A 15,945-nucleotide genomic window follows, 5' to 3' on the forward strand; every position below is an offset into this window, starting at 1 on the left:
GGGCCGGTACCGGTCACAGCGCGCCTCATCCCCGGGCCTTCACCCCCCCACCCCCCCAAATCGCACCCCAGTTCACCAGAGCAGGAGCTCTGCCCAGGCGAAACGCTGGGCCCTCCCCGCGGGCCGTTTCGGTGCCGGTCGGTCTGAGCCTGCTCACCTAGGACGACCAGAGGCGATCGCAGCAATGCCGTGACCGCTTTAGAAAGAACCAACGTGATTTTATTATTATTTTCCAATTTTGTTCATTTGTGTCCGTTTGGGAATAGAGATGTGTTTAGGGAGGACTCCAGAGGGAAAGAAGGTTGCTTCAAGCCAGCCCCAGTCTACAAGAAGGCTGGGCAGTAACCCCAAACTAACAACCATAGGTTTTATTTGAGGTATGTATAATCAGATGTTAATCGGGATGATCAAATGTCAGTGGCATACAGTCCCCGTGTTAGCATATGGGAGCGAAAATGCACCTAATGCAAAGATCACAATATAAGTCTGTTGCTTTCAGCTAAATTCCTTGTTAATAGTTAAAATAACTTTTCTAGTGGTAGGAAAGCAAGCTGCACATCATGCAGCACCATAAAAGCTAAATTCCTACATAAAAATATCAGAGAACATTTGCAAGGTTTTGTAACTTCAGCGGCTGTAGCAATATTTGTGTCCTTACACATTCATTGCTGTAGGACTCCTCGGTCAGAAATTTTGATCCCTCTTTATAAAAATAAAAGCTTGCTTTTATTTTAAAATAATAATAATAAGACATAAACTGGTCTAGAAAATCCTAATGCCTTTTTCACCCTTCATATTAAAGGACTGCAAAAATATACCCCCTGTATAATATTTTGTTTATTAAATTGGTACCGATAAAGTGATAGACTCATTGCACAGATGGGCCTAGTGCAGTTTTCTCAACCTCATTATGTCAGTACCGCATGTTCTGATCTCTGCTATTTTGATGTTAAGTCTTTTTTTTTTTTTTCTAAGCAGGCCTTTGCCAGTATGCAGCTTTTTGTGCTGCATGTGAATAAACTCAGATGAGGAGGAGTTAAGTAAATAATGATTTGAATAATGAGGTAAAAAGCTAGCACTCTAATCCGTCTGGTATCCTAATACATCCCAGTAAGACTAGGCATTATAGTAGTGTGTCTTTTATATGGCCACACTTTTTGCCCCACCCTGTAATATAAATGCTCTCAGTTTATTATTAACAAAAGGGATTTACCTGTGATATGAACACATTAGTTTGGCATGAACTTTATGCCTGGGGAAAGATTTTTTGGGATAACTCACTATTTCCATCTGGACTGTAGCCAAAAACAATTCTGCTAGTTGAAACAAAAAGGTGTTACCATGTAAGTATATTGTACTTTGGAACTGTGTGCCTGTCTCCACCTGCAGCTGTCCTGTGCAAAGTGCCATAGGTATGTAGCAGTGCAGTGCTTTTCAGCCTGCAGTCCCTCATTTAAATGACATTAAGAACAAAGCTACTGTCACTAAATTTAAGTTGTCCATACAATAGCAGTGTCCCTATACACGCTATTGGTACTTGTCACAGAAATTTTGTAATTATCTATTGAGATTGAATGCAGGTGAATGTCATTTTATTCAAAAATTATATTGGTCAAGTTTAGGAAGCAGAAGATGGCCAGAGTAGGCATGGCTTTATAGAATGTTAATTTTATCTGAACATTTGCATAAAGATTTGAGCTGAAGGCCAGGGCATACGGTTAATCAGGAGATGCAGAGGAGGCTAAAGTTATGTGCTGCACAAGGTCAGCCAGAATATCACAACTATGAAGTCATTTTCCTTTTTCCGTGATTATATTTGCAGTATATTTTACTGAACTTGCTCTTGACAGTTGTGGAAGGTTTCACTGTTTGAATCTTGTCAGACATGTTCATTTTCTAATCAGTTATTTAACTATACATGGTAGCCTTTGAGGGAAGCAAAATAGAGAAATGCAACTAATGAAGTCAAAAGCCTAACACAGCGATAAAGCAAGGAAAGTTCCTTGCACTGCATTAAAGAGAGTTGATTCCTTTCCGATAATCGGAATCGCTAGAATATCTAGCGATGCCTACTTGACAGTGAATGCCATCGGCATAATGCAGATACTTGTGTCAGCACGTGTGTACCTGAATTTTGGAGTAGGATTTTCCATTTGTTTTAGAAATAGTATCTCCAAAGCTCTTACTCTCTGTAATTATAGAACTGTAATTTGAAATACTACTTACCTCATGTGAATGTTTAATTTTGGAATGAATTGCCCATCCAGAAATCAAATAAGGTATGTTCACGTATAGTTGGAAGATTGAACTACAAATTCTGTACCGGTCTGCTGCTTTTTCTGTTACAATTTGAATGGACTTACAGAATTTGTGACTGAGAAGTATGGTTGCATCCCATTTCACCAAATCAGGTTTTACATTCATTCCTCACAGTGAAACGTGCAGGTCTATTAACCTGCATCTCTATTTGATTCATTAGCGACCAGCACGTCGAACCAGTAACCACACTGCTTTCTCACCAATTTTTTTACAAAGTGGAAGTGTTTGTCTGACAGATTCTAATGCTTGCTATAAAGAGAGAAACAGTACAGAAAAATCAATGACTTAATTAGCATCAGAAGAACAGGTCATCGAGAGCAGCAGACTTCAGGCCAACGTAGGCTTATTAGTATTGTCTTGTCAGTTCAATACGTTATATAAGCCAGATTTTTTTTCAGCGTCAGTTTTCATTTGATTTCTGCAGACTTTAAACACAGTTACTTCTGATCTGTTTTGGCTTTGTCCTAAACAGCCCCTCGAGATTGGAAACCATAAAGGCTACGAAGCAGATGTAGTAACTGCTGAGCAGTAAGATACAGTTCTCGAGCTCCTGCAGTCTTCTGAAGAACGTTATCTGTTTGTTTTACTCCTCAGCTGTTACTGAGCTGTCACCCTCCAGGTCTCTGTGTCCATCCGCTCTTGAAAGATCTGTGGGCATACTGACTTCAGGTGCTGTTCCCAGGGTGGTTGCACCATCCCCTTCTTACTGCATCTTCCACTAAAAGTAGCAAGGCAGTTACAAACCGATGTATTTTACAGGTTCTGACCTTTGGTTCTCTACTTCTGATGCTCTGTAATACGTTTCAGAGTCTTGTCTACACAGGCGTAAAGCTTTTCTGGGGGTGGGAAGTGAGGACTTTTAGTACCTGTATACATGCTATTCCACATTTGTAAGAGAGATTGAAAAAGCTTAGGCTGTATGGGAGGTAGAAGAATAAAAATAATAATAAAAAAAAATGTTTTGAGTGTGGGATTTAGGGTGATCCAAATTTCTGGCAGCTGGTACTATTGGCTGCAACTGCTGGCTAGCGGTTGGCATTCCTCATGGTAAATAGTGTCCAGCCACTTCTTTTTGGAGGGCTACTAAGTTGTGTTTTGACAGATTCTTAAGACAGAGTCTTAAGAATTTGAAATGTATTAACGCATGTGATGTAAGAATCTTCTGCTTCGAACGGGCAACTCTCAGGACTCCTCCATGGCTGTGATCTGCACGTCTCCGCTCCTTTTTCCATCTTCCCTCTTTCCCCCTTGCCGACATGGCATGGCTTCGTTAGTGCTAGAATAGATCATTCCTGTCGGCCTCCTGTTCGTCACCTTTGTGTGTTTTGCTCCTAGCTGCAGGTAACCTTTGTTAGATGGCTTCTGTTTGTGGCCTAGGAGTATTTTTAGCTGTAGGCTTTGCTTGTTTCGGACTGTGGCACACTGATCCATTGTTAGAGTGTGGCTTTCATCTCCTCTATGGGAGGGACCAGTTATAACTGATAGTTGCTTCTTTGCCTTTTCAAACATCACTCCTTTCCTTGTATCTTTTTTCCTTCTGGCAAACACTTCCCTCTTTTGGAGCTCAAGCCAGCATAGCTCTGCAAAGCTCTCTCCAAGCTTCTAACAAGGTAAGCAATGGAGAATCGAATAAGGATTTTAAGTGTTCCTTTATGCAGCACCCTGTGAACAAAATAATGGTAGGGTTTCTGTCGATTGCAGATATTTTGGTGTGGGCAATTATTTTCTTCCTGCATTTACGTTCTGTTAAATCCATGTTATTGAATAATACTTTGTGTTTCATAGCAAACCTACTAACAGTGCAGATGTTAAGATGCATTAACTACACAACTCAAGCCCTTGTATACTAAGCCATTGAAGTTCTGAGGAACTCCATCTTCAGTAATCAGTCTGAGTTACATTTAAGATGTGCATAAATTAGTTACATGACTGAGGAAAGTTGTTTGGTGAGAAACAACATTCTAATGCTTTGTGCTGGTATTTCGCCTGTATAATTGATAAGTTAAACTGGTTTCTGGATCTCTTTTGTCCACTAGGTCTTTATGCCCTTGCAGTTCCCTCTGTGATTTCCTTCAAGTGTCCTTATATGAACCCATTGACTGCTGTGAACTCACTTGCATCTAAACATAAATATGTCAGTGAGCTTGATAAAACAAACACTGCACCATCTCTAAACTCAACTATATTGTTTGTAAACGGAATTCTGCACGGATTACTTGTCTACAAATTAGACCACTATTGGCAAACTGCAGATCAAAGCTAAAACTGACCTTTCAATAGCAAAATGTAAACTCTGTTGGAGCTACTTGCCTCTGGACTTCAACAAGCAGGCTTTTTCTACATAATAATCACATTCCATAAGAAGAAGAGGAGAAGATAAGATGGTTCCAATAGAAATGCTTCTAGAAGCTGTTGAGTCTGTGAGGAAACTAGAACTGTTCTGAAACTGTTTTGTTTAAATGTACTGTTACTTAAAATTGGCTCTTGTAACTTAAAAAGTGTTCTTCAGGTGTACTTTGTTCATGTTCACATTTTAGTGAGTGGGTAGAGAAATGCCACTCTCAAATTACTTTCTGCATTAAGCACAGAATCTAAATTTAGTGCTGAGTTAAGGGAATGGCTTACGAGGTTTGATAGACTGAACAGTGAAAAGTGGGATGGGTTTTCTCAATGGTCTGATGATTTCCTTAGGCTTGTTATGCATCGGTACTGGGATACGCTTCACAGTAGGGAGAAAAAAATGCACATCACAAATTCCTTTCTGTCCTCAGGAGCTATCTTTTTGATAAGTCAGCAGATGCCAATGATAATATAGCGTATCCCCATGGTAAAAGCCTCTTGGGGAAGAGAGCGCCAAATTAATCATACCTTACAAGAACTTGTCACACTACTACCCACAGTCAGTCTGTCTTGTTGAGGGCTTCGATCTGAAGTCTGTGTGTCACCTTTTAATAGGTGCCAGAATCCACTAGTTTATCGCAGTATTTGAGATGGAACTGAGCTGCAGCCCAGCTTTACTTACAAGTCTGCAAGAGGTCTCTTGCCAGGAGGCTGGTTTTAGCATGGCATGTCCTTACTTGTGTACCTTACGTGGATGAATGCATTAGGCTACATCTACAAAGGAGCAAACACAAGCAGGAACGAGTGTGACTCGAAAATATATAGCAGGTAGGACATTTGGTTGCTGGGTTTACTTTTAAGAGCTTGCATGTGAAATAACAATGTTTGGCTTGATATCGTGGGTGATTTTAATTTTTTTTGCTAAAGTGGAGTATCTCCAGCTGGAGGGATTGAATATGCTCATCTCAAAGTAATTTTGTAGTTAGGACTCCGTCCTTGGCAGTAGGAAACTCAACTGCGCATACACATGATGGGAATTTGGGTCTGCATCTCGTTGTCATGGCGAAGGACGATTGTCCCCCTTAGTACAGGGGACTGGTTTCGCTGCATAATAGTGTAATAGGTGATACTTGGATTAAAATACAAGCTGAGCAGTGTGTGTGAGACGTTCTCCATCAGGAGCCTGTCAGACTGGGATCTTCAAAGGAGGAAGCCAGGGAGAAGGCTGCAGCAATCGCTGTTGGTTCTTTCTCATAGGGCTGTAGCTATTTGTCTAATGAACAGAAGCCTATGAAAGACAGTTGGGAACTTATGGTTCTTGTTTGCTTTTTATTGTTCTTTTAGAAGTTGTTTTTAGGCTGTTAGGTCTCAGCCTGAAAACTCCTTATCTGGACAGTGAGAGTCCTGATTGGGATTCAGGGGGTAGGAGAGGAAAATTATTTTTCAGTACTAATAAGAATAAAAGTTCTGGGTCTGTCAAAAGTGAACCTATGCACCTGGAGAAATTTTACAGATGAATCTGGGGCCTCTGGGAGTTTGTGAGGTACTGAGATCCACTTACTTTGATAAAGGCAAAGAAACTTGTTTAAGGTCTCCTGTGAACCCGGCCCTAGGTGACTGAGTATGAGGTTGGTCGCTCAATGGCCGAGTTAACTACTTGTCAGCATTGTCTTGTAGAAGTAAGCAACACTCAAGCTGCCTCACTGACACGTTCCTCACTAACTTCATTTTTCATTGCTTAAGCTCTTCAGGGACCTTGTGCTCATGTGATGTGTTTTTCTTGGCTTCAGTTGCTAAACTGCATTATCAGAAATGATAAACAAGTTGTTTCCATATAAGCAACTAAGTTTGCAGTCGTGACCATGATCACGTGGGCCACATCCCATTCGAGTTTTGTGAATGTCAGTGTTATTTAGAAGGTTTTGAAAACCTGAGACTGCAGCCATCCTAGCTGTCTAGAACTGTCTATTATATGTATATTTTATGCATCTAAAAAAAAAAAAAATACCAAAACCAAACCATTTTTTTGGCATAACAGTATAAAGTACTTTTGGAAGCTGCTGACTACTACAGCTTTACCGGGTATGGTCTATTTAAACCCACAGAAACATCTCCTGTAGTGTGCAAAGAAATCTTCAGTGTGAGGAGGAGCTGTCCAGTGCTTCAGTGCTCCAAAGGAGTTGCTGTTGTGTAATGGGGGGGAGGGGGACAAAAAAACCCCACAAAACTACCAAGAAACAACCAAAAGTGGTGGTTTCTGAAACAGGCCATGCAGTGTCCCAGGCTGAGCTGTGGCCAATATAGAAAAGGGGAGAGATTTACAGAGGGAACATATTGATGTGCTGTGCTTAATGCCAATATGAATTTTGCTGCATTTTGAAGAACAATGTTTACATGTCTTCAGGTTTGTGGTTAGTCACATACACATAGAAATTACACGTAATTGGCAAAAGGTCAAATAAATTCTTAAAAAGAAACCCTTCATAGTACTTTATTATAGAGTTGATAGATTTCCCGCTTATTAGTGACTGCGAGTTCTGCTTCACCCTTCAACATTAACTTCCACAGTGCAGACAATCAAGAGATGTTCTTCTCTATGTTTATCCCCCGCTAATTACAGGAGAGCCATGGATAAAAGTGAGTTGGTACAGAAAGCCAAACTGGCTGAACAGGCTGAGCGTTACGATGACATGGCTGCTGCTATGAAGGCTGTCACTGAGCAAGGACATGAACTGTCCAATGAAGAAAGGAATCTACTCTCAGTTGCCTACAAGAATGTGGTTGGTGCCCGTCGCTCGTCCTGGCGTGTAATTTCCAGCATTGAACAGAAAACAGAGAGGAATGAGAAGAAACAGCAGATGGGAAGAGAATATCGTGAGAAAATTGAGGCTGAATTGCAGGATATCTGCAATGATGTTCTGGTAATAATCCAACAGCAAAAATAACAGTAGTTAGTACTGCAGCATTCTTCAGAGAGGCTTAAGGAATCTTACTAGTGCTGTAGACACTGCAGCACCTTAGCAGAGGAATAATTTTGCATAGCCACATACTTGGGTCCAATTCTAGCTCCTAAGTCATCTAGTTTGTTTCCTAGGGAATTTGTTATAAAAGAGTGTGGGTTTTTTTTTAAATATATAGAAGCAAACAAGGCAGCGTTGAAGAACCCTAGCTGCTGGCTAGGGGTCACCAGGAAAACAAATTTAGATCTGGGGCACTGGCATGAGTCCTGCTAAAAGGCCTGTCATTTAAATTCTTTCGTTAATGAATGCTGACGTCCTGAGGCTTGTTTAGTACTTTTTTTTGGATGGAGGAGGTGTGTACTTCTCCAAAACTGGTTTTGCTATTTCTTTTACTTGGACAAGAGGGATTCTTTTTATTGCTGTTCAGTTAGCTAAAGATCAGTCGGGAGCAATTGCTGTTGGTACTTTCAGTCTTTGCGTCTCTTTCTGAATACACGTGTGCTGACTGTGCCACTATTCAGCTTTTCAGCTGGAATTGCAGATAGGATCAGTTTGTTGTGGATGATTTCACTGCTCTGTATAGAATTCAGGTTTGTGGCAGCAAAAGTGACTGGTCTTGTGCTAATGCCAGGCTGCTGCTTTATCTTGGTTGTGGACATAGGTTTTTATCAGTTTATTTCAGGGAAAATCTTTGCAGTCTTAAGCCCCGATAGCCATTAGATTCTGCAGGAGTGAATTGTGGATAGCCTCAACATAGCATGTTTCCTGCTTTCCAGCGATTAGGTTGCAAGTAGTTTTTCTTTTTTCCTGAGTTTAGACAACAGTAGGCAAAGTGATTAATGCATGAGTATTAGTATAAGTCATTGCTAATGTATTTTAAAAGTTCATGCTTACCATTGTAATGAAGGCTCTGTTTCAAACATTATTTTTGTGACTTAGAAGAAAAAAAAGTGATGTTTCCTTTCTCAGGAACTCCTGGATAAATACCTTATTGTCAATGCCACACAGCCAGAAAGCAAGGTCTTCTATTTGAAAATGAAAGGCGATTACTACAGATACCTCTCAGAGGTGGCATCTGGGGACAATAAGCAAAGTAAGTAGAGATGAAATCTCTCATTCTGCTGAGGGCTGAGCAGAATAAAGTATAAAAAATACATGTGTTCTTTTTCCCTAACATGAAGTATTTATTTCTTTTTGCTACTGCTCTGTAGTGTTGAAGACAGGTGCAGTGCAAATAGCTTTTAGAGAAAGACTTCACTGAAATTAATAGAAGTAATTGACAGACATTCATCAAACCAGTCAAATTCTGCTAGCAGCCCCCAACCTCACTGACTGATTCTCAAGCGTATTTGGCAGTGTAAAATCCTTTTCCTGGAGAATGTGTGGGTTTTTTTTTTTCTCATGGAAAATGCTTTGTTCCTATCATCTCTTTTTTAAACTAGAAATTTAGCTCACGAGTCTTCACTGTTTGCAAGCTTTCTGCACACAAATATGGGATACTGGGTTACTGGGTCCTAAGCCAATTAATCCTGAAATGTTAAAGTAATGCTGAGCTGTGCCTGAATTCTTGGTGAGTGCCTGATGTAGTCCATGTCTTGCAAACTTAGTTTGATGTCATTCTGGAGTTTGTTATTACCCATTAGCCCGGAAGGGACTGTTGTCTTTCCTCTGAAACCCCAAAGTGAAATAGAAAGTTGACTACCTACCTGCTAAATGTTTCCTTAAGTTTAAATAGGTAGTTTAGGTACCACCTCTTCCCCATATGGTTTTGTCTGAATTTATTATTCAGAACTACTACTTCTTCAGCTAGGCTGGAAGTGAGTGTTTAATCACAGTATGTTTTGACTTAGGTAGAGTTTGTATGTATTCAGACCGGTTGGAATTCATTTTGAATAAATTTCATTTTAAGTCTCTATTAAAATGTTGAACTTAATTTCTGTATCTCAAAGCTTTATCTGAACAAATATTTCTGCCTTAATAGCTCAGCCAGTGGTAGGCTTTTCCATCTAAAAACATTGAAAGAGGCATCTGTGCATATGAACTTCTGGTGGCACAATAGTCTAGACTAAGAGTATAATAGTTTCCCAAGCGTATTATAGTTTTCCCTGTGAAGTACAGTGGTGTACTGTGCATTAATATGATTGTAATTGCTTCTTGCAGCAACAGTAGCAAACTCGCAGCAAGCTTACCAGGAGGCATTTGAAATTAGCAAGAAAGAGATGCAGCCAACACACCCCATTCGACTTGGTTTGGCTCTAAATTTCTCTGTCTTCTACTATGAGATACTAAATTCTCCTGAGAAAGCTTGTAACCTGGCAAAGACGGTAAGCAGACTCTTCGTATTACCCTTTTTTGTGGATGATAAGGAGATAATTACATGGTTGCAGCTGCACTTTGTAGATGATTATGCTTTTGTATATCAAATTCCTTAAAAATGCTCTCATCTTTAAACTATTGTCATCATAGTCTATTTTCAGGTAAGTTAGCCAGACTATCTTAGCTTTAAGAAAAGCTAATTTGCTAGTGCAGTTGATCCGGTGAAAGGGGAGACAAAGTGCCTCTTCTTATGTCCATGTAATTTTCTTAAAATGCGCTTTTGTCTGTTTTGAAAACACTTGGATTAATTTAACACTTCTGAAGTAAAATATTTACTTGAATTTGAACACTTAGCAAATGCAGGAAGTGTTGTCTTTGTGACTATGGTTGTAGCTCTAAATATTGTTGTGTACCTGCCTGTGCGTGCCTGCCTCTCCAAAAAGAGCTTGTGTGATGGGTTGTACCAAACAAATAGCTAGTCACTTTTTTTTTTGTTAGCCTCCTTCTCCCTAAAATAGGATTAGAGCCTTCTAAACAGGGCTTTTTATGTCTGAAAATTGTGTGGTAACTCGAATAATATTGCATTAGGTGAATCTTTGTATTAATATGCGCTTCAAGAGTATTTGTAACAAAAGGGATGTTTTGCTTTGTACAATACTGCTGCTGTTCCTGCTTTTTTAGTTAATATGCTTACATCTGTGTGGAACCTGAATGAAGAATTTGCATTTATTCGTAGCTCTCAAACTTGCAGCACGGGTTTTCATGTGTAACTGATTGATGGGGAGAATGGCTTTATTAGTCTCTAATCTGATTTCCTATGCTGGTTTGAAAAGAAATACAAAACCTCCCACTCCACTGTCAAAAATCCTTGTCTTCCATTTTCTTGGTTACTTACTGACATACTCTCTCTATATATATCTCAGCTTAATGGTACCTTTGTCTTCTACTGCCAATTTAGACCAGTGAGAGCTTCATTTTTAATTAAAGTATTGGTTTTAAGTGTTGTTCTTGGAAACCCAACTTCAAGCTGTGGGAGTCCTTCTTCAGTACGACAGAGGGTGCGTTTGCCTCTTCAGTCCTTGGTATTGCCATGGTAGTAAAGTTGTTCTGGGCTTTCATCTGGACCCCCCTGAAGACTTATGTTTTCCCACTGGTGTCTAGTGTTCTAGTGCTCGCTTTGGTTTACATTTCTTCTCTTGGTGGCTTCTCTTGGAAGCTTTTGTCACAGAATTTGAATAGTAACGTGGCAAATTAGTAAGCTCTGTGTAAGCAGAAGTGAATTCAGAGAGCGGAGTGTGAAAGTGCCGTCTTGCACGTTTCTAGGCGTTTGATGAAGCGATAGCAGAGCTGGACACGCTGAATGAAGAGTCTTACAAAGACAGCACTCTGATCATGCAACTGCTTAGGGACAACCTCACTGTAAGTACCACTGGGCAAACCGCTGCACTGTGCGCTGTTACTTCCTTAGGCTGCTGGACTCTGAAGACTAAGGTAGTTCTGTGCTGTTAAAAGCCTTTTCTGAAGCATTAACCGCATGTCTGAACTGCACTGCTTTTTCTAACCAGACCAGTTAGACTTGCTTTTTTAAACCAGAAGTCACTTGTTAACCATTGTAACAAACTCGGCTTTTTTGCAACAGAAAGTGCAGTTTGTAAGTTCTCAACAGCCAGCTTGTCCTTGTGCTGAGCTTGCAAACTTTCGCTGGCTTTTTGCTTGTAATCACGTCTGTCTTCTAGTTCATTATTCTTTAGCTTTACTGTGAAGTTCAGGTCTGTATTGCTCTTAGCTGAGAAACTTGCACAGCTACTGCTAATTATGCTGTCTTCCCTTTCCTGACAATTGTAATTAACTGTGTGCTTTCAGCATAAACATGCATTTGTATTTTCTTACAGCTATGGACGTCAGAAAACCAGGGAGATGAAGGGGACGCTGGGGAGGGAGAGAACTAATGGCTGTCACGCTTCACTATATGTTCAATGTCACCCTGTATCCTACACATATATCCCTTTGTGCGACGAGCAAAAAGAATAGTACATCGACTTTCACAACCTCAACGTAGCAAAAACTGTCTGTGGGGTAAAAAACGGTTGGTTGGTGTTTTGTGTACTTAAAGCGGAGGTCGGTTATTACAATGGCATTCCGAACTTTCCTATTATGAACATTTACAGTTATGATTACCGTGTTTATATTTTTAACTGAACACTGTGATTATGGGTTTTGTGATTGCAATTGGCTTTACAAAACTCTTATTGGTAGAAAAGTAGACATCAATTATGTAACTCTGGCGAGCTTAATTTGGCACCAAAATAGTCGAAGTACAATTCTGTTGTAAAGTTGTACAGAAAGTTATAGAGATTCTATTGTGACACTGGGGCATGGAAGGAAAACAGTCCAAAAAAACGTATGGCATTCCAGTTAGTAACACTGCTATGGGTTAGTTTAACAGGCACACTCTGTAGACATTTGTAACCGAGTCTGAGGCACCGCTTTCAGTCAAAAGCTCACTTCTGTCAATCCTGTCTTTCTGGGGATGGGGTTTGTTTTGGGGAGGAGGGTAACGGGGGAGTTAGCAGCTTGATTTCCAAACTCTTTACACTGGCAGGTAACTGGGATTTGACTTCTAAAAGTGCTTTCGTGCTCATACAACGTGCATGACTAAGCCCCTTCCCACAGCAATAACGTACCTAATTATACCTTAGATATTCTTCAGTAGTGAGAATTCTTGGTTCGCTACCATGGACTTGCAATAGGAGAAGATTCAATTTTTTGAATGGCCTTATTAGTTTGGATGGTACCATGAAGTGATCTGCCACTTTTGCATTACTTTACTCTTGGGTGAATCGAAATCTCCATGGTATTCCCATTTTGAATTTATCCTGTAAACGACTTAAGTAACCCGCTGAGCCATCTTTTAAGTTCGCTTTCTAGAAATTTTTCTCCCATTGGACTCTGTTCATCCTTGACCCTCTCACCTGTTTCAACTCCATTAAAGCAATTCGGGACTCCCACATACGCGTCATCCTTTCTTTGATTGTGGGTGATGTCAGGATGGTGGGTGAGACCTGAGCCTGCTCGAGGACAGGTTTCTTTCTTGGATGTTTGAGAACTGCCAGTGCTCTTGCAGTCTTCAGCTCTTGGCTGCCATTTTTTTGGTAGTACCGGGATCTGGCTCAAATATTCAGCATTTCCCATTTATTGTACTGGAATGCAGGCCTACACATTTGCAACGCTTGTAACTTGTGATATTTGAGCTCCAAACGTCCTCACCTAGTTATGTTTCAAACATGTCCCATTAAATAAAACCTAATAAGAGTTGCGTGAATAATGCAGTGGAAAAGATTAGTAGTCACCTATCAGTCTCGCGGTATCATCCCCCTGCCTTCACATTCCACTTAGGTATAGGATCCATCTGTTCGTCTGTCCATCTGTCTGCTGGAGAGAATTTCATGCACTGATTTTAAAACTCCCCTCTACTAGCTGAACAAATTGTGCAGTTAATACTTGGCGCTTGATAAATGCAGTAGTGAATGTGGAACCGAGCCTGTCTGTATATCTGGTAGCTCTTTTCGCTTTGTTTTTACTGACCAGTATTCTGCCTAAAGTTTGCTTCTGTGACGGTTATATTGCCTAGCACACACGTGGTTGTGAGAATAGTATAGCAAAAAGAAATACCTGGTTATTGATGTACTAGATTTGTGTATGTCTTTTAAACAGTTCTAGTTTCACCTTACACGAAATAATCAGGAAAGTGTAAAAGAATTCAAAAGTGAATAATAAAAAAAAATTTTATCAGTTGTTTGTGTCTGTTATCTTTGCCGTACTAGTGGCAAAAAAACTTGTGGTAGTAAAATCACCACTTACTTTTATTAAACGCACAAATCTTGGATCGTGTGAGTTGATTCATGGTTTCCAAATGGTACAAATACTTAATTGCTCATTCCTTTGCAGAGAGACTTCCCCCCCACGCCCTCCCAGATTTGTGGTAGAGAACACTGCTGCTCTTCACTTGTGTTGAGGTCATACTTACAATATATTGTCATTGCAGGACTGGAAAGAAATGCAGCTATAAATACCTGTTTAACTTGGCCATGAGTCATTGCACATTGTGTGGTTGAACACAGCGTACATGAGAAAAGTCTGTTGGTTACATCTTAAGGTTTTTCCTCAGGGAATCTTTTAAATGCACACTTGTGGACGCGGGGTTAGCTCTTCTGCTGGCTCTATGAGTGAGCGACAACCTGCCTACGCTCCAGGTAACGCTGCTCCTCTCAGGCGGTGCTGCAAAAGTGCTACTGGGGGTGCGAACGCCTGTTGAGGTGGAGGTGTCGTCCTGGAAATAAAGCACTTCAAGAGACGGGTGGCAGTAGCCGGGCTAATTGATACCAGTCAGCCTAAAAGCACCAAGGAGGTTGGTTGAGGCTGAAGCAAGTGCCGTTCCTGCTCTCGGAGCCTCTCTCGCTCTCACAGTGAGACGATACGGAACTGTGCTCAGTCGAGAGTGTCTCTCGGCTTCTTTTGATCGACCACTGCAAAGGCGTTACACCAAAATCTAACTGTCTGCTGATCAAGCCCTGATCTGTCCTGTGCCACGGCTTTAAACGGTGGTCCCTCTGTTCAGATCTGTAATTATTGCCACTTTGTCATTTTCTTCAGCCTTTATAGACATACCTGCTCTTAAATGATTTTATAGCGTACGCTCACTCCCACTCTGACTCATGCTGGTGACATCGTCAGCTCCAAGAAGAAAAAATTGCGGGTCCTGCTAGCTGCTCCTGTCACTTGTCCTGCCTCAGTTCTTGCAGATAACATCTCCCATCCTTACTGTCTCTTTTGGGGGAACTAATGAGCCTAGGAGACTGGTCTGCAGCAGTGAAGGGAATGTCTTAATTTTGCAAGTAATTATATCTTCTGGGGAAACAGCACTCCAGCTGCCCGGCCACAGTAACAGTCTGGGTGTACTCTACATGTTAAAACTGATCTAACTGGTGCTGCTGTGGCTTCTCCTGATGCACTGATGCCCGTCTGACCTCTGGGTGAGGCGGTTCAGTGTGGGAAACCCCCAGAAGACTTTTGGGAAGGTCAGGTTTCTCCTGGTGTGCACTGCAGCTGACCCTTCCCAGAGCTGAGCAACCACCTTTGCATTAGTTTTGCTTTGTGTGGGATCGGGGTGCCGCGTGGCGCGTGCTGCCCAGAGCAGGCTGGTACGTGAGAAGCTGAGAGTGTCCCGAGCAGCATTCAAGGACTGTGCGGCAACAGAAGAATCGCCTTTTTTCACAAAATGCAGCAGACCCATTTAGCTGAAGTCAACACAAGACCCTTGTCCTGCTTCATGAGCTTCCCCACTTAAAAGCCTGGAAGCAGAGGGAGCGTGGATATGGAGAACGGGTCTGGGTGAAAGCTGGAGGTACTGGTGGCTCCGGGCCCACACAGCCCTGCTGGGACGTTGCTGGTGGACCTGCCCTGCCCGCTGCCCCAGGCTCCTGTGCTTTGTCATCCGGCGTTCCTGCAGCGCAGCAAACTTTAATGATAAACCATCACCCCTCATACATGTACCATCTGTGGGTGACGGTGACCGTACCATACCCGTGTGTCATCCAGACAAAAGGTGGTGGCAGAGGCCGGGTCCTGCATCCCGTGGGTCTCCGTTGGGTGTTGAGGGAGCTTGCTGGGGAGTTTGGGAGTGCCTAAGTGCTGAATGAGGAAGGGTTTGTACTGAGCTGCGTGTATCTTATCCGCTCCTGCGTGGATTTCTTCACTTCAGGGAATTACCTACCAGAAATTGCGGGTGATTTCCTAAAACATGGGTGGGTGGGACACACAGCGCGGGCAGCGCTCAAGGGCAAAAGGCAGCGCCGTTCGTTTGAAGCAACCCGAGTTCGGCAGGCGGCTGCCCCGGCTGCCGTTGACCAAAAATTAGGAGGCGGAACCGCTGGCCCTCTGCCCAGACCCCTCAACTCCGTGGGGCCGGGGGCTACCGCGGGGCTACCGCTGGCCAGCCCAGCCCAGCCCA

At 41.9% G+C, this 15,945-nt stretch overlaps 1 protein-coding gene across 1 annotated transcript; it reads left to right on the forward strand.

Moving 5' to 3' along the window:
- The first annotated feature begins 7,269 nt into the window (after positions 1-7,269).
- On the forward strand, positions 7,270-13,727 carry YWHAB (tyrosine 3-monooxygenase/tryptophan 5-monooxygenase activation protein, beta). The gene is made up of 5 exons (XM_009889624.1): positions 7,270-7,580; positions 8,589-8,712; positions 9,780-9,943; positions 11,259-11,354; positions 11,828-13,727. Exons 1-5 carry the CDS (start codon positions 7,287-7,289, stop codon positions 11,882-11,884), a joined length of 735 nt encoding a protein of 244 aa, XP_009887926.1. The 5' UTR covers positions 7,270-7,286; the 3' UTR covers positions 11,885-13,727.
- The last annotated feature ends 2,218 nt before the right edge of the window (positions 13,728-15,945 follow it).

The sequence above is a fragment of the Charadrius vociferus genome, unplaced genomic scaffold, assembly GCF_000708025.1.
Source record: "Charadrius vociferus isolate BGI_N301 unplaced genomic scaffold, ASM70802v2 scaffold280, whole genome shotgun sequence".
NCBI classification, from domain to species: Eukaryota; Metazoa; Chordata; class Aves; order Charadriiformes; family Charadriidae; genus Charadrius; species Charadrius vociferus.

Bases quoted from the DNA above. Each gene is read 5' to 3' on its own strand.
- YWHAB (XM_009889624.1), top strand. From the start codon at position 7,287: ATGGATAAAAGTGAGTTGGTACAGAAAGCCAAACTGGCTGAACAGGCT. The intron at 8,713-9,779 runs GTAAGTAGAGAT...TGCTTCTTGCAG, and splicing joins ATCTGGGGACAATAAGCAAA to CAACAGTAGCAAACTCGCAG. The intron at 9,944-11,258 runs GTAAGCAGACTC...GCACGTTTCTAG, and splicing joins CTTGTAACCTGGCAAAGACG to GCGTTTGATGAAGCGATAGC.